At 40.6% G+C, this 18,762-nt stretch overlaps 1 protein-coding gene across 1 annotated transcript in view; it reads right to left on the bottom strand.

Annotated features, from left to right (window-relative positions):
* Window positions 1-18,762, bottom strand: part of GPBP1L1 (GC-rich promoter binding protein 1 like 1) — a 36,926-nt gene that overhangs the window by 16,055 nt on the left and 2,109 nt on the right. The window contains exons 3-4 of the mRNA XM_054512893.2: window positions 16,126-16,255; window positions 15,324-15,610 (exon numbers count right to left, since the gene is read on the bottom strand). Of these exons, the coding sequence (XP_054368868.1) occupies window positions 15,324-15,610; window positions 16,126-16,255 (417 nt within the window). The remainder of the gene's footprint in view (window positions 1-15,323; window positions 15,611-16,125; window positions 16,256-18,762) is intronic.

Here is an 18,762-nt window from a genome sequence, read left to right as displayed (position 1 = left end):
CAAGAGCCAGATTTTTTAGGGAGACTAAATTTTATTCTGTAGGTACTGAAGATCCATTTCTCATGCAGTAAACATAATCCATAATCATTAAGTATATAACAGTCTGGTGCAGCTTGAAGGATGTATCTGAGAGGCTTAAACATCAACTAGGAGACCATTAGAGGAGACCAATTCCACAGTTCAGGAGAATAATGAAGGTAACAGGAATAGAGAAAGAGATGAGGGGTAGGATGGAAAAGTGTTAAGAGCAATAAACTGGACTTAACAACTAGAGGTATGGTATGACACTGGTATCCAAGCCCAAATTTTACAATAAGGTAAAAGAGTAGGAAAATGGCTTTTCAGCACAATTACCCATAGAACATTAAACAAACAACAGAAAGATGCCCAGACTCCATTACGGAGCTTCTGAATCAAAATGTCTAGGGATGGGTCCCAGCAGGTATGTATTTTCTTTTTCTTTTTTCATTTTTTTAAAGATTTTATTTATTTATTTGACAGAGAGAGAGGCAGCGAGAGAGGGAACACAAACAAGGGAAGTGTGAGAGGGAGAAGCAGGCTTCCCACAGAGCGGGGAGCCCGATGCGGGGCTCGATCCCAGGACCCTGGGATCATGACCTGAGCTGAAGGCAGACGCTTAACGACTGAGCCACCCAGGCGCCCCTATTTTTTTATTTTTTTAAAGATTTTATTTATTTATTTGACAGAGAGAGACACGCGAGAGAGGGAACACAAGTAGGGGGAGTGGGAGAGGGAGAAGCAGGCTTCCCGCGGAGCAGGGAGCCTGATGCGGGGCTCGATCCCAGGACCCTGAGATCATGACCCGAGCTGAAGGCAGACGCTTAACCGACTGAGCCACCCAGGCGCCCCGCAGGTATGTGAGAACCACAAGCATAGAACAAGCACAGATACATACTGAAGAACCAACTCACCATATAAATGGAAAAATTAGTGACAAAATATGAAGGACAGATAAATACACTCCTCTGGATGGAAAAGTATAGGTAGAGGGAGTCCCCATGGATAAAAGCTGTATTGTCTTGTTGTAATAGGCTTGTGTTCTTAGTCACATTCTATTCAGGGTTTTCAGAGACACTGCCCCTGTTTATGTGGTATCTTTTATTTCTTTCCACTGATTTTTAAAAATAGTAAAATATAATACAGATAAAAAAACTACATAAAACAAATGGGCAAAAGTTCTGGTAATCACCACTCAGTTCACTCAGTTTAAGCCAACAGAACATTACTTGCCAAACCAGAAACATTTTATTTTTTATTTTTTTAAAGATTTTATTTATTTGACAGAGAGAGACAGCGAGAGAGAGAGAACACAAGCAGGGGGAGTGGGAGAGGGAGAAGCAGGCTTCCTGCCGAGCAGGGAGCCCGATGTGGGGCTCGATCCCAGGTGCCTGGGATCATGACCTGAACCGAAGGCAGACACTTAACGACTGAGCCCCCCAGGCGCCCCCCAGAAACATTTTATAAGCTTCATTAAAAAAAAAACCCAAATAAAAAAACAACAAAAACTCAAACAATGAACCTAAAAATAACCATTATCCTCAATTATGGTGATCACCTCTTTGCTTTTCTTTTACCACCCAAGTGTATATCCCCCAAAATGGTAGTTTTGTCTCCAAAAAAAAGATCTCTTAACTCTCTTAACCTACAGGTTACTTTACTTTTTTTTAATTAATTAATTAGAGAGAGAGAGAGAGAGAGAGAGGCAGTGAGAGAGGGAACACAAGCAGGGGGAGTGGGAGAGGGAGAAGCAGGCTTCCCGCGGAGACATAAATGCTCATGGCCTAAAACTATTAACTCACTAAAAGATGCAAAACGATGATCCTCCAGTTTTATCACTCCTTCTCTATTAGCTAGTACACTTCCATAAAAAGGAACTTCCTGTATTTGGTGACTTAGTGGTACAATTCATAGGGAAAGGTAGACTACATGCGTGTGTTTCTAAGGTGAGGTATCACTGTGAACTCACAGATTTAATCAGTTAATACCTTTAACTGATGCATGAAACATCTGTATTTGGCCAGTGGGAACATCTTCAATTTGGCTTCTGAATCCTTTTGATACAACCGTAGTAGTCTCTAATTACTTCTTTGCTATGCAGTATGACAAAATATTCGAAGCTTATCTTACAAATATCCTGTCCAGAAACGGTATTTCAAGACCACAATCTGGGCACTAGGGATGCCAATTGCTAAGGGGCTGGTCACTGTTCTTAGTTCTTTTCAGTGGACAGAATCTGCAAATACATATTTATTTTCAAAGATAAAATATATCATGACCTCTTATTGATATTTCTAACTCATACTGAGAAACTTGAGTTTTTACCAGGCATCTTATATCTATAATTCCTTTTTTCTTTTTAATTTGACAGAGAGAGAGAGAGCAAGAGCAGGAACACAAGCAGGGGGAGTGGGAGAGGGAGAAGCAGGCTTCCCACCGAGCAGGGAGCCTGATGCGGGGCTTGATCCCAGGATCCTGGGATCATGACCTGAGCCGAAGGCAGACGCTTAATGACTGAGCCACCCAGGTGCCCCTGTACTTCCTTTTTTCTATGCCAAGAATCCTGATATTCAAGGATAAAGGTACAGAATATCATATTCAATTACTTTATCCCATATTGCATACAACAGTATCAGAGTAACAATAAACATTACACCACCAATATGACTAATAAAATGTTATTTTTTACAGGCTCTCCCCATTCTCCCATTAAGAAGTTATGCTTTTTCTAGACTGTCCGAGTCCACAGCTATTACATGCTGAACTCTCTTTTTAACTCTTTTAGTTCTACAGTTAACCATATATTTAGTATTTACCACCCTTCCTTTATATTTTTCTGGTTAGTTTCACTGTCTGAAGCTTCTAGTCTAGTACTTCGCTCAGGAAAAGTCTTGGGAACAATATTCCAAGTCCTTACACATTGGTATTTTTGATATTTATTTATTTATTTTTATTTATTTGACAGAGAGAGACACAGAGAGAGAGGGAACACAAGAAGGGGGAGTGAGAGAGGGAGAAGCAGGCTTCCCACTGAGCAGGGAGCCCGATGCGGGGCTTGATCGCAGGACCCTGGGATCATGACCTGAGCCGAAGGCAGACGCTTAACAACTGAGCCACCCAGGCGTCCCTGACATTTATTTTTTAAAAGATTTATTTATTCATTTCTAGAGAGAAAGAGAGACTGAGTGGGGGGAGGGGCAGAGGAAGAGGGAGAGAATCTCAAGTGGACTCCTCGCTGAGCGCGGAGCCCAATGCGGGGCTTGATCTCACAACCCCGAGATCATTATCTGAGCTGGAATCAAGAGACGGCAGTCCAGGGTGCCTGGGTGGCTCAGTCGCTGAGCATCTGCCTTCGGTTCAGGTCATGATCCCAGGCTCCTGGGGTCGAGCCCCACATTGGGCTCCCTGCTCCGGGGGAAGCCTGCTCCTCCCTCTCCCACTCCCCCTGCTTGTGTTCCCTCTCTCGCTGTGTCTGTCAAATAAATAGAATCTTGGGAAAAAGAGAGTCGGCAACCCAACTGACTGAGCCACCCAATTTTTTAAAAATTTTTTAGTTATGTTAATCACCATACATTACATCATTAGTTTCTGATGTAATGTTCCATGATTCATTGTTTGTGCACAACACCCAGTGCTCCATGCAGAACGTGCCCTCTTTAATACCCATCACCAGGCTAATCCATCCTCCCACCCCCCTCCCCTCTAAAACCCTCAGTTTGTTTTTCAGAGTCCATCGTCTCTCATGGTTCATCCTCCCCTCCGATCTCCCCCCCGCTTTTTTTTTTTTTTAACATATATCTCATTATTTGTCTCAGAGGTACAGATCTATGATTCAACAGTCTTGCACAATTCACAGCACTCACCATAGCACATACCCTCCCCAGTGTCTATTGCCCAGCCACCTCATCCCTCCCACCCCACCCCCCACTCCAGCAACCCTCAGTTTGTTTCCTGAGATTAGGAATTCCTCGTATCAGTGAGGTCATATGATACATGTCTTTCTCTGATTGACTTATTTCGCTCAGCGTAACACCCTCTGGTTCCATCCACGTCGTTGCAAATGTGAGCCACCCAATTTTATAACTGAAGGGTGATAGGGGTATAAAATCTTTGGCTAACATTCTGAGTACTGTAATTGTTATTTCATTGACTTCTATTATAAAACTTTGTCAAAGTCTTATTTTCTTTCTCTTATAGTCACTGGGACTTGATGCTCAAAGGGTATTCTTTTTTCACTTGAGTCTATTCTTTTATTATTTTTAAAAATAATGATGCAGGGCGCCTGGGTGGCTCAGTTGGTTAAGCGACTGCCTTCGGCTCAGGTCATGATCCTGGAGTCCCGGGATCGAGTCCCACATCGGGCTCCCTGCTCAGCAGGGAGTCTGCTTCTCCCTCTGACCCTCCTCCCTCTCATGCGGTCTCTCATTCTCTCTCTCGCAAATAAATAAAAAAAATAATAATAATAAAAATAAAAATAATGATGCATTAAAAAAATTATTAAGTGAACTCTACCCCCAATGTGGGGCTTGAACTCATGACCCTGAGACCAAGAGTCATGATCCAGCCATGAACCCCTCAATTCTAACTTAAAAAAAAAAAAATTTGAGAGAGAGAGGAAGAGAACACACACACACACAAGGGAGAGAGGGGTATGAGGAGAGGGAAAGAGAGAATCCCAAGCAGACTCCCCCACTGAACGCAGAGCCTCACTTGGGGCTTGATCCCACAACCCTGAGATCATGACCTAAGCGGAAACCAAGAGTCAGTCACTTAACGGACTTTGCCTCCCTGAACTCTTTTAATCTGTTTCTTCCTCACTTAAAAATTTCCTCTTCTGGGGTACCTGGGTGGCTCAACTGGTTAAGCATATGACTCTTGATTTTGGCTCAGGTCATCAAGATCTCAGGGTCATGGGTTCGAGCCCCACCTTGGGCTCTACACTCAGCACAGAGTCTGCTTGTCCCTCTCCCTCTGTTTCCCCCACCCCTCTTCATTCTCTCTAATAAATAAAATTAAAAAATTTTTTTTCGGTCTTCTTCTAATTCTTGAAAAACACTGATTATTCTCTTGTGTTCTTTTTTTTTTTTTTTTAAGGTTTTATTTGACAGAGAGAGCGAGAGAGCACAAGCAGGGGGAGCAGTAGAAGGAGAGGGAGAAGCAGGCTTCCCGCTGAGCAAGGAGCCCGATGCGGGGCTCGATCCCAGGACCCTGGGATCATGACTTGAGCCAAAGGCAGGCACTTAACCATCTGAGCTACCCAGGCGCCCCTCTCTTGTGTTCCTTCTTGTTTAGTCTCCCTTTTTCTCTAATTTTTAATTACTCCTTTCCTGATTTCTAGCACCTTGAGTTTTTCTGGTTTGGGTGGTTCTTATGCTGTTTTCTTGGTATCACTTACTTTTTTAGAAAAGATTTATTTATTTGACAGAGAGCGCACGCAAGTGCCTAAGCAGGGGGAGCAGCAGGCAGAGGGAGAAGCAGGCTCCCTGCCGAGCAAGAAGTCCAATGCGGGACTCGATCCCAGGATCCTGGGATCATGACCTGAGCCGAAGGCAGGCGCTTAACCAACTGAGCCACCCAAGTGCCCCTTAGTATCATTTAAACTTTAAAGTAGTAATAAATTTTAAAATGGTTCTTATCTGTTTTGTGGACATGCTGTACAGGTGTACTTTGCACTGTCTGTGAGGATGTTATTCTGTTCCTTATTCTCTTGATCCTTTATGTTCATTTACATATGATTAGTTTTTGTGAATGTGGGTCAAGACAGCTTTCCTGACATCAAGTTTTAGAGCGCTCTCTTCTGTTGTTTTCATAGACTATTCAAAAATATGGTGGCTTAGTTTCTTTCATGCCCTGGATGTCATCCCTATCTTCCTCCCTCCCTTTTATCTGAACCTTCTCTTTCCTTTGGCTCTATTGTTTCCACCTCCACAATTCAATCTGGATCCTATTTCCAATTGTTTTGTGTTCAGTGAGGAGCTACGTTCTAGAAGGGCAGTATATTGGCTGGTTAATATAAACAATGATAGTACTTAGTGTTATTTATCAACTTATTGCTTCTTAGTTCCAAAGTCATCCTTTCTGCCTGCTCTGTGTAAATGTGTCTGGGCACTTAAAATTTTTTCCTTGGCAGCTGGCAAGTTAACTTTTTTGTCAGTAGAGAGCAAGAAAAAGATTTCTGCCTCCTGTTCCAATGTGCTTACTCAGCAGGCTCCTGCAGCCCATTCCTGCTAAGCCAGGTTCTAAAGTGCAAGTGAGCTTTGACTTGAGTGGTTTTGTAGCAGAGTGATACGTGAACAGCTCTACCAGGTACTCAAGAGGGCAGATTTTTAGCATGTTCCCTGGAAGCACCCGAGCAACTGTTCTGTCATTCAGTGAGCCACCACTAAGCCCTTTCTAACAAGGTCTGGTGGTGAGGGGGCAAGAAGGAGACTCCTCCTTGGGCACTCTATCTTAGCCCTAGGGTTACTGGCTGTCCCTTATACAGCCAACTGCTCATTACCCCAATTCTGTACTTTCCCTGTACAAATTATTGTGTGGTTTCTCTCTCTTGATTGATCCAGCCAGACCCTTCATACATCATTCCAGAACTTCCGTATTGACTAATTTTGTAAAACAACTCCTACTAATTTCTAGCTGTTCTCAAACATACCCTCTAAGCTATCTAGAAGGAACTGTTGGCTCTTGGGACTGCCAGATGTCCTGTTGCTCCCTTCAATTTCTCCTCCACAAATGCTATCACTACCCAGGTATTACAGTTTTTGGTAGTTTGTCCCTACGTTATGACACCTCACTTTGTTTTGTTGTAAATAACGTCCATGGACTTATTTTTCTTTTTTTGGTTCTTTAATACCAGTTGCTCTGTGCTCTTTTTAAACAAATATTTTTTTAAAGTAGGCTCCACACCCTGTGGTAGAGCCCAATGCAGGGCTCAAACTCACGACCCTGAGATCAAGACCTGAGCTGAAATCAAGAGTTGGAAGCTTAACCAACTGAGGCACCCAGGTGCCCCCTCTCTGTTCTTTCTTATTATTTTGAAGTGATTTCATTGTTTTTTTTAAAAGATTTTATTCATTTGAGAGAGACAGAGAGAGTACAAGCAGGGGTAGAGGCAGAGGGAAAGGGAGAAGCAGACTCCCCGCTGAGCAGGGAGCCCAATGCGGGGCTTGATCCCAGGACCTAGAGATCATGACCAGATCAGATGCTTAACCATCTGAGCCACTCAGGCGCCCCAGAAATTATTTTATTCTTACAACAAAGTTGCAAAAAAACCTCCACTTTCTGGGGTACCTGGGTGGCTCAGTCAGTTAAGCGTCTACCTTCGGCTCAGGTCATGGTCCCAGAGTCCTGGGATGGAGTCCTGCATTGGGCTCCCTGCTTAGTGGGGAGCCTACTTCTCCCTCTCCCTCTGCGCCTCCCCCTACTTGTGCTCTCTCACTCCGTCAAATAAATAAAATCTTTAAAAAAAAATGAAGTTTCTGTACATCCTGCACAGATGTCTAGATTCTCATGTCAACATTTTACACCATTTGCTCCAACATTCTCTAAATATATTTTTTCCTGAACCACTTGCAACCTAAACCATTCATCCTTAAATACTTAGTTATGTATTTCTTTAAAAACTCATTCTTAACATAATCACAGTGCAACTGTAAAAATCAGGCAATTAACATCAATAAATACTACTATCTAATCTGTAACACTTATTCAAACTATAACACTGATTAGTTTTATAGCAAAACAAAAATTTTAAAATGTACACTGTTTTCCCCTCATCCAGTCTCCAAAGGATTGCATTCCGCCCTTTTTTTTTGAGTAGGCTCCACGCCCAACGTGGGGCTTGAACTCACTCACGATCCTGAGGTCAAGAGTCCCACTGACTGAGCCAGTGAGGTGTTCCTCACAGGCTTCCTTCAGTTGTCTTATCTCTTTAGTTTTCTTTAATCTGGAACTTTTTCTTTCATGACAACATTTTAATTTTTATTTTTTAAAGATTTTATTTATTTGAGAGAAAGAGCAGAAGGGGGAGAGACAGAGGGAGAGGGAGAAGCAGACTCCCCACAGAGCTGGGAGCCCTACGCTGGGCTCAATCCCAGGACCTGGAGGTAATGACCTGAGCTGAAGGCAGACGCTTAACCATGAGCCACCCAGGCGCCCCCCATGACAACATTTTTAAAGAGTAGAGGCTAATTCTTTTGTAGAATCTTTTTTAATTCTTTATAGTAGAAACTTCAACTTGAGTTTTGTGTGGTATTTTCTCATGGGTAGATTCAGGCTATGCATTGCCGGAAGGAATTTACAGAGGTGAGGTTGCATCCTCAGTGCATCACATCAGGATGTTTATTTTATCAATTTCCACCATGACTGGTGATGTTAACCTATTTTTTGATAAAATAAAATTTACATACAATGATATGCACATATACCAAGTATACCATTCCATGAGTTTTGAAAAATGTTTATAACTCAACCTCTCTAAAAACAAAAATTATCTACTGCAACCAGAAAGTTCCCTCATGTCCTTTCCCAGACAATCCCCACTCCACATAGGCAAGCACTGCTCTTTCTTTCCCACCATAGATTATTTGCCTATTCTAGGATAGCACATAAACAAAATCAGACAGTATGTACCATTTTGCATAAGGTTTCCCTGAAATTCACGGTGTTGTTTTATTAGTCACTCCTTTTTATTAATGAATTTATGTAGTCCATTTCATTATATCCACAAGTTTTCTGTTCTTGTGTCAAAAGACATTTAAACTGTTTCCAGTTTGGGGCTTTTATGAATAAAATTATAATAAATGCCCATATACCTTTGTTTCTCTTGAGTAAATATCTAGAAGTGCTGGGTCACAGGACACGTTTATGTTTAGTTTTACAAAAATTTGCCACACCTTTTCTGAAAATGGTTGTACTACTTCATGCTCCTACAATATATGAGAGTTCCAAATGCTCGAAAATGTCACCAAATTTAGTGTTTTCAGACTTATAAATTTTAGCCATTCTGGTGAATGGGTAGCAGTATCTCATAATCTGAATTTCCACATTTCCCTTGTGACTAATGACACTGATCTTTTCTTTTTTCATGTGACTATTGGCCATCTGTGTAACTTCCATTGTGAAGAATCTGTTCAAATCTTGCTCATTTTTTAAAATACTGAGTTGTCGGGAGCGCCTCGGTGGCTCAGTTGGTTAAGTGGCTGCCTTCGGCTCAGGTCATGATCCCAGGGTCCCGGGATCGAGTCCCTCATCGGGTTCCCTGCTCAGTGGGGAGCCTGCTTCTCCCTCTCCCTCTGCCTGCCTCTCTGCCTACTTGTGCTATCTCTCTGCCAAATAAATAAATAAAATCTTAAAAAAAGAAAAAATACTGAGTTGTCGGGGTACCTGACTGGCTCAGTTGGAAGAGCATGCAACTTGATCTCAGGGTTGTTTGAGCCCCACATTGGGTGTAGAAATTACTTAAATAAACTTTAAGATTTATTTTTATTTAGAGAAAGTGTGTGTGCGGGAGCCCAGGGGTGGGGTGGGGGTGGTGAGGCCCAGAGGGAGAGGAAGAGACAGTTCAAAACAGACTCCTCACTCAGCGTGGAGCCCAACACGGGGCTCGATCTCGTGACCTTGAGATCACAACCCAAGCTGGAACCAAGAGTCCCACACTCAACCGACTGTGCCACCCAGGCACCCTAAATAAATAAACTTAAAAAAGAAAGAAAGAAAGAAAGAGGGGTGCCTGGGTGGTGCAGTTGGTTAAGCATCTGACTCTTTATTTCAGCTCAGGTCCTAATCTCAGGGATGTGAGATCCAGACCCCAAGTTGCAACAGCTCGGCACTGGGTGTGGAGCCTGCTTAAGATTCTCTCTCTTGCTCTCCCTCTGCATACCCCTCACTCGCTTCTCTCTCTCTCAAAAAGAAAGAAATGAAAAAATGTATTCAGTTGTTTTTTTATTATTGAGTTCTAGGAGTTATTTATATTATGGATACAAGTCCCTTTTCATATATATGCTTTATATAGATATATACATACATACATATATATATATTTTAAAGATTTTACTTATGCGGCGCCTGGGTGGCTCAGTCATTAAGTGTCTACCTTCGGCTCAGGTCATGGTCCTGGGGTCCTGGGATTGAGCCCTGCATCGGGCTCCCTGCTCTGCGGGAAGCCTGCTTCTCCCTCTCCCACTCCCCCTGCTTATGTTCTCTCTCTCGCTGTCTGTCAAATAAATAAAATCTTAAAAAAAAAAAAAAGATTTTATTTATTTGAGAGCGAGAGAGAGCATGGGCATGAGCAGAGGGGAGAAGCAGGGGGAGAGGGAGAAGCAGACTCCCCGCTGAGCAAGGAGCCCGATGCGGGGCTCAATCCCAGGACCCTGGGATCATGACCTGTGTCGAAGGCAGATGCTTAACTGACTGAGCCACCCAGGTGCCCCTCACATATATGCTTTATAAACATTTTCACTATTTTCTTTGAGTCTGTGAGATAAGCAGATCTTTTAAATTTTGATGAAATCCAATTTATCAATGTCTTCCTGTAAGGTTATTGCTGTGTCCAAAGAAATCTTTTTCTACCCTCTAAGCCATGAAGACATTCCCCCAAATTTTCTTCTAGAAGCTTTATAGTTTTAGGCCTTACATTTGGATATATAATTCCTCTCAAATTCTTTTTTTTTTTTTTTTTGGTATGCTATGAGGTAGCATTCTCTCTGTATATATATACGTATACACAGTTATTCTAGTACCATTTGTTAAAAACACATTTCTCTATTGGTCTGCTTTAGTATCTTTTGAAAATCAAATGACTATATAAATGTAGGTTTATTTCTGAGCTCTCTATTCTGCTCCACTATTAGTCTATCCTTATAATAATGTAACATCTTGATTATTATAGCTTTGTACTAAGTCTTCAAGTTAGGTAGTATTAGTCCTCCAACTCTGTTCTTTTTCAAGATCACTTTGGGTATTCTACGGTCTTTGTATTTCAATAAAAATTTTAGAATAACCTAGTCCATTTCTATAAAAACACATGCTGGTTGGTGTTGTGCAGAATCTGTAGAACTGATGTCCTAACCATGCTGAGTCTTCTAATTCAAAGCCTCCCATTCATAATGACATCTTTTATTTAGATTTTTAATTTCTCTTGGTAACATTTTATGGATCAGTATAGAGGTCTTTCACATCTTTGGTTAAATTTATTCGTAAACATTTTATTCCTAAGCATTTTTTTTTTTTTTAAGATTTTATTTATTTATTTGACAGAGAGACACAGCCAGAGAAGGAACATAAGCAGGGGGAGTGGGAGAGGGAGAAGCAGGCTTCCTACGGAGCAGGGAGCCCGATGTGGGGCTCGATCCCAGGATCCTGGGATCATGACCTGAGCCAAAGGCAGCCGCTTAACCGACTGAGCCATCCAGGCGTCCCTATTCCTAAGCTAAGTTTTAAAAGGTTTTTTGGGGGCGCCTGGGTGGCTCAGTTGGTTAAGCGACTGCCTTCCGCTCAGGTCATGATCCTGGAGTCCCGGGACTGAGTCCCGCATCGGGCTGCCTGCTCGGCAGGGAGTCTGCTTCTCCCTCTGACCCTCCTCCCTCTCATGTACTTGCTCTCTCTCATTCTCTCTGTCTCAAATAAATAAATAAAATTTAAAAAAAATAAAAAATAAATAAAAGGGTTTTTGGCTTTACTAAAAGCATTTTATAAAACTTCATTTCCCAACTGCTTACTGCTGGCACCTAAAAATACAACTGAATTTTTAAAAAGTAAATTCTACACCCAATGTGGGGCCTGAACTCATGACCCTGAGATAAGAGTCACATGCTCTACCAACTAAGCCAGATAGATGCCCCCAGTTAATTTCAACCTAGGTGATCTTTACCCTTTACTGTAACATTGCAAGGTAGGCATTACTATCAATGTAAAAATTAGGATTGTTTAACTTGTCCAAGGTAACTATAAGACTGTTTATTACAGGGGCGCCTGGGTGGCTCAGTTGGTTGGGCGACTGCCTTCGGCTCAGGTCATGATCCTGGAGTCCCAGGATCGAGTCCCGCATTGGGCTCCCTGCTTGGCAGGGAGTCTGCTTCTCCCTCGGGACCTCCCTCCTCTCATGCTCTCTCTATCTCATTCTCTCAAATAAATAAATAAAACCTTTTTTTTTTTTTTTTTAAAAAGACTGTTTATTACATCAAACTAATACCATTTTAAAACAAAAAATAACTTTCTAATTATACACTGTATAGAAAAAATATATAGAAAATTCACTGTAAACAATTTGTCCCCAAAACACCTTGATTTTGCTATTTTTTGGTTAACTACTCTTTCTTCACATACCCCTTTCTTCTTCAACCAACCATTTCCCAGCCTCCTTACTGCTATTTCCACAGGTTCTAGCCCCCTCTCTGAATATATCACTCTCCTTAGGTGATTCTTACCTGTCCACCAACCTCAACTATCATCTTTATTTCCGTGTGCACATCTCTAGATCTCACCCATCTTTTGGATACGAAGAATTCGTTATTTTCTCCCTCCAATTATGCTCCTGTTTTTCCTTTTCAAATTAATTACTTATTATTCATCAGTGTGCTTTAAATCAAAATAGAAATTTTTGACTCTTTCTTTTCTAGTTACCTCAGTTCCAATCCTTTAGATCTGTCCTCTAAACCACGATCTTTTACAACCTAAATGTCTGTCAACAGGAAAATGGATAAATGATTCCAGTATATTCACACAATAGAATATTATATAATAGTGAACAAGATTTAAAGCAAGGTTTCTCAATCATGGTAATCCTGCCATTGGGGGCTAGGTAATTCTTTGTTATGGGGCTGTCCTGTGCATTGTACGATGTTTAGCAACACCCCTGATCTCTAGATATTAGATGTCAACAGCACTATCTCCAGCTGTGACAACCAGAACTTCTCTAGATATTGCCAAATATGCGGGGGTGCTAAATTTGCTCCTGGTTGAGAACCACTGGTCTATAGCCATATGTATCAAATACAGATAAATCTCAAAACAATTTTAAGCAAATAAAAGAGAACTACAATATTATCCATATAAACATCAAAATCAAGGAACATGATATATTATAGATTGTCTATGCATACATACATGTAGTAAAAGTTTACCAAAAGCATGATAAAGCACTGAAGTCAAGATGGCGATTACCTCTGGGGGAAGTGAAGAGAGCAGGATTAGGGAAGCTTTAATTTGATGATGTGCATACTTGACCATTTTTCTCCTTTCATGTACGTACATTTATGGACACTTAAGATATTTTAAAACATAAATGCAGTATTCATTTGCCCTAATTGACCTGGTTCAGGTTTGACTGACAGCAAACTTTCACTTAAATCACTCAGCAGGCATAGATAGTGCTACTTTCACATTTTTCTTTCTGTTGTCGATTTATTTCCCACTGGGAATGCCAGAGAATTGAAAATGGGCCTTCTTATCAAATTCTGCCAATCAGTAGTATAGAACCTATTCAAAAGGCACTCTTAAAAAAAAAAAAAAAGCAACTTCCACTTTACCCCACACTACTTCTTGTTTGCACAATCTCTTTTTCACCAAAGCACGTAAGAAACCAAAACTAATAAAGAGACCCAAATAAATTTTACTATATGCTCAGCTGGCTGGTCACAATGCAAAATACACTTTTAGATAAACATTCATATCATATATAAATTATCATTACAGTGGGTTAATTTACTTAGGTGGAATAAAATACAAAAAGAAACTCCTAGGAATACAATTAAACTTTTTTGTTGTTGCTGGTTTGATCGAGGATTTTAACCAAGTTCCCAAAGCGTGATGAGCAACAGAGATTTTGTTAATTATTCCCACCGGTCTTTCTTAAATGTGCTAAGTTTATTGAATAAATAATGAAAGTTATAATTTAGTGTCATAGTAAGTTCTGGACCAGGGGATATTTAGAACATTCTAGACAATATTCAGTATGTCGGGGCAGTATAAACCTTTCCACTACCAAAGTTTTGTTTTTTGGTTTTTTTTTTTTTAAAGATTTTATTTATTTATTTGAGAGAGAGAGCACATGAGAGGGGGGAGGGTCAGAAAGAGAAGCAGACTCCCTGCCAAGCAGGGAGCCCGATGCGGGACTCGATCCGGGGACTCCAGGATCATGACCTGAGCCGAAGGCAGTCGCTTAACCAACTGAGCCACCCAGGCGCCCTCCACTACCAAAGTTTTGAAGGATAGGTGCTTGGGGGTTAGGAATTCACATTAAAAAATAACATTTAAAGGGCGCCTGGGTGGCTCAGTTGTTAAGCGTCTGCCTTCGGCTCAGGTCATGGTCCCAGGGTCCTGAGATTGAGCCCCTCATCGGGCTCCTTGCTCGGCAGGGAGCCTGCTTCTCCCTCTCCCACTCCCCCTGCTTGTGTTCCCTCTCTCGCTGTGTGTCTCTCTGTCAAATAAATAAAATCTTAAAAAACATTTAAAGGATCCCAGAACATTTGCTAGACTTAGGAGAAGAGGAGCTGACACCTAAATTTGACTCTTATTCAGTTGGCTTCATTAATAAATTAAAATGGCCGTCACAGAAATGATTGGCTAATTTAATGCGCTACTTTTAAAACTAACTAGAGCTGCACTAGTAGCCACTAGCTATATGTAGTTGTTGAGCACTCAGAAAGTGGCTAATTTATACTGAGATTATGCTACAAACAAGTCTAGAATACACAAAGGATCTTGAAGATCTAGTACCAAAAATAATGCAAACTAATAATTTAAAGATATCAATTACCTATTAAAATGATAATAACTTGGATATGTTTGTTAAATACAGTAAACTTTTTTTAAGGTGAACTAAAAACTCTACTTTAGGTTGAGAGGGCAAAAGGCATGTAATTCAATACACAACGGCAAAGTTTTACTTAACTTAAATACTCCCAATTGCATATTTATAACATCACAATTATTTTATATAAGAGGAAAAAATCAAGAGAAAAAACCTCTTATGATAGTTGGAGAAAGACAATTCAACATACAAGACCACATTTTTACGTAATTTGAATATCAAATTTTGAATGCTGAACCTTATAAAACTTAAAGGAAATTAATTTTTTTAGAAGTTTCAAAAGCATAAAGATGAAAAACATGAAGATTTGCTGAAAGTTACATAGGAATTCTGGTCATTATCTTCATACTAATCAACTTTTCCCTCTAAAAACAATAAAAATCTAAACTTAGGGACTTCCTTTTTAGTAATTTCTTCAAACCTCTCCTTATTAACAAGGTCTTCTATTTACGGCATTATTTGTTAGGTTTTAACCACACATTTAAACCTTCATACTTACAAAGTCTTCCTCCTCAAACTGTAATTTTTCCACCTTGTCTTCTTTCTTTTCTTCCCTAATCTCCGTAGGTGGCTTTTCTTGAAAGGTACAGCCTTTCCGGGAGTGGAAGCTGCCATTCCAGTGGCGATGGTTCCCTGTGCCACCCCCACTACGCTGGCTCATGCCATCATGACCTCGGGAAGAGCCATGCCAACCAGATAGGTTCCCTGTGATTCCAGCATACGCTCCCTTAGAGACACCAGAGTCCACAGAATCGTGGCGGAACAGGGAGGGCTGGTGCCAGGAATCTAGGATAGTAAGGACAAGTAACACATTAGATTTTTGCTTCCTGATCTGATTTACAGTACTACCAAAAGCCCTTCAGGGGACCTTTTAAAATAAAAGATTAAGTCCACAAAATTATCTTTTTCTTTTAATGTAATTTCTAGATGAGATCTTCAACTGAATGACACATGAGAACACAAAGATGTTGGAAAGCCAACGTAACTGAATAATGACAACTGGAAGATTTAACTGAGAAGCACGTTTAAAAAACAGCTATCTGGGGCGCCTGGGTGGCTCAGTTGGTTAAGCGACTGCCTTTGGCTCAGGTCATGACCCTGCAGTCGGGCTCCCTGCTCAGCAGGGCGTCTGCTTCTCCCTCTGACCCTCCCCCCTCTCATGCTTTCTCTCTCAAATAAATAAATAAAATCTAAAAAAACCCCAAACAACAGCATATCAAGATTATGGACATTCACCCCCTATGTGGGCTTGTCCTAACTGAGTAGCTTAAATATACTCATGGAAGTTGGGCATGGCTTACCTCCTGTAGTTCGAAGAGGTCCATTGTTAAAAAAGCCATCAGAGGAATTATGTCGACGACGGCTTACTCCAAATCTACGATCTCCTCGGGGTAGGTGCTCTCCGTGTTTTTCGAATGTGGCTGTAGGTGACTATGATGATCAAGTATAGAGAAGCAAACCAATTAAGAAGATATCAATCTCAGTATCTTAGGTTTTGCATCAGCCTTTTAGAAAACAAGTAATAAAGGTGGAAGAAACCCCCACAATGAGCATATGGGCCATAATAAGGGTATTATAGGCCTCTAAGTTAGAGTCCTAGGTTACATATTCAAAGATTGGGCACGTTCAGGGTGGTTATGATCGTAGACCTAGGTTACATATTCACTCATTAACTCATTTTCTGCGTCCCAGAAGGGGGGAAAAGACAGCTACTTTAATTATTTGCACAAGAGAGGGTGGAAAAAAAACCCCTGTCGATATCCATTAAAATAAGCCCTCAAACTTTACAGTTAAAGATATTAAGTTAACCTTGTAATACGAAAAGAAAAGCAAGATCCCTACTTAAAAAAATTCTAAACAGCTTTATTACTTCTATAAATTATTCTGGAACTGGGGAGAAAGAAATGGTTTAAATACCAAAACACCTTGGTCATTAACAACTACACAGTTTTTATAGTTTTATAAAAAACTTATTTTTTTATTTTTATTTTTTATTATGTTAGTCACCATACAATAGATCATTAGTTTTTGATGTAGTGATCCACGATCCATTGTTTTCATATAACACCCAGTGCTCCATGCAGTACGTGCCCTCCTTAATACCCATCACCGGGCTAACCAATGCCCCCTCCCCTCTCCCCTCTAAAACCCTGTTTTGTTTCTCAGGTCCATAGTCTCTCATGGTTCATCTCTCCCTCCAATTCCCCCCGCCCATTTTTCCCTTCCTTCTCTTAATGTCCTCCATGTTATTCCTTATGTTCCACAGATAAGTGAAACCATATGATAATTGACTTTCTCTGCTTGACTTATTTCACTTAGCATAATCTCCTCCAGTTCCATCCATGTTGATGTAAAAGTTGGGTATTCATCTTTTCTGATGGCTGAGTAATATTCCATTGTATATATGGACCACATCTTCTTTATCCATAAAAAACTTATTTCTAAACATTACTTAATATTCATAACAGTACTATAATTTGGCATCAGCTTCATTTTACTCATTTACACATGAGGAAAGAGGTCAGGGAGAATTAAGTCTTGTTATACAATGAAAAGGAAGCAGTTTGAGAAACACAGTTATAGATGAGCTTTCATTCCCCTCCCTATTCCAAATAATTTTATTCTAGAACAGTCTTTTTTTTTTTAAGATTTTATTTATTTATTTGACAGAGAGAGACACAGCGAGAGAGGCAACACAAGCAGGGGGAGTGGGAGGGAGAAGCAGGCTTCCCGCGGAGCAGGGAGCCCGATGCGGGGCTTAATCCCAGGACCCTGGGATCATGACCTGAGCCGAAGGCAGACGCCTAATGACTGAGCGACTGAGGCGCGCCTCCAGGACATTCTTTTTATTAAATTATTTTATTTTATTATTTTTTAGAGCATTCTTTAGTTTCAAATGAGAGACCAAAGTCTAAAATAAAAGGCTGTAAAAAATATGGATATATCTGACAAAGGCGTAAAGGAAAACTACAGGTTGGGGCATAGACATCTTTACATCTATTTTCTTAGTTTTATAGTTTTTACTCTTTAATTTAGGTTATGATCCACTTCAGGTTTATTTGTGTGTGATATGAAGTAAAGGTTAAAGTCAAGGTTCTCACTCCCCCCCCCATATATATATATATCATGTATATATATATATCTCATGTATATATATATATATATATCTCCAGTTCTAGAACCATTTGCTAAAAAGACTATCACTTCTGCATTAAATTACCTTGGAACTTTAGTCAAAAATCAACTGACTGTATATATAGGACTATTTTTGAATTCTCTATTCTTTGCTCTCACTGCTTTATGTCTACCCTTATCCCAACACTGCAGAACTTTATTTACTGCAGCTTTACTGGAAATAGTGAAATCTCATTTCCCAATTCTTTATACTTACTTCACTGTGCTAGATTATTCTTTGCAGATAATAAGATCTACATACTTTTAAATGCTTTCCTGGATCCCACACCTAATCCCTCAGGTCCACCGTCCCCAAGCTTTGGGTCAGATTATGTCAATTATGAGATCTTGGGAATTTCAAAAGGGCAATTCAAAATGAAGTTTAGAGCAAAAGGTTGCGGGTCTAGATAGATCAGGAACATCTGCCCCAAAATTCACATTTAAAAATAGGGAAAGGATGCCTGGGTGGCTCAGTCACCTGGGTGTCTGACTCCTGATTTTGGCTTCTTGGGTGGTGATCTCAGGGTTGTGAGACAGAGCCCTGTGCTTGAGATTCTCTCTTTCCCTCGCCCTCTGCCCCTCCCCACCACTCTCAAGCGCAGGCAACTCTCTCTCTCTGAAATAAATAAATACAATCTTAAAAACAAAACACAACACAACAAAACAAACAAAAAACAGGGGAAGGCGCCTGAGTGGCTCAGTTGGTTAAGTGCCCAACTCTTGATTTCAGCTCAAGTCACGATCTCAAGGTTCTGGGATTGAGC

This window comes from Mirounga angustirostris, unplaced genomic scaffold (genome assembly GCF_029215605.1).
Source record: "Mirounga angustirostris isolate CCGP_5_RB_7025 unplaced genomic scaffold, mMirAng1.0.hap1 SCAF_4, whole genome shotgun sequence".
In the NCBI taxonomy this organism is placed as follows: domain Eukaryota; kingdom Metazoa; phylum Chordata; class Mammalia; order Carnivora; family Phocidae; genus Mirounga; species Mirounga angustirostris.
Note: the sequence above shows the minus strand (reverse complement) of the source record. Positions and strands in the feature narration are given on the sequence as shown.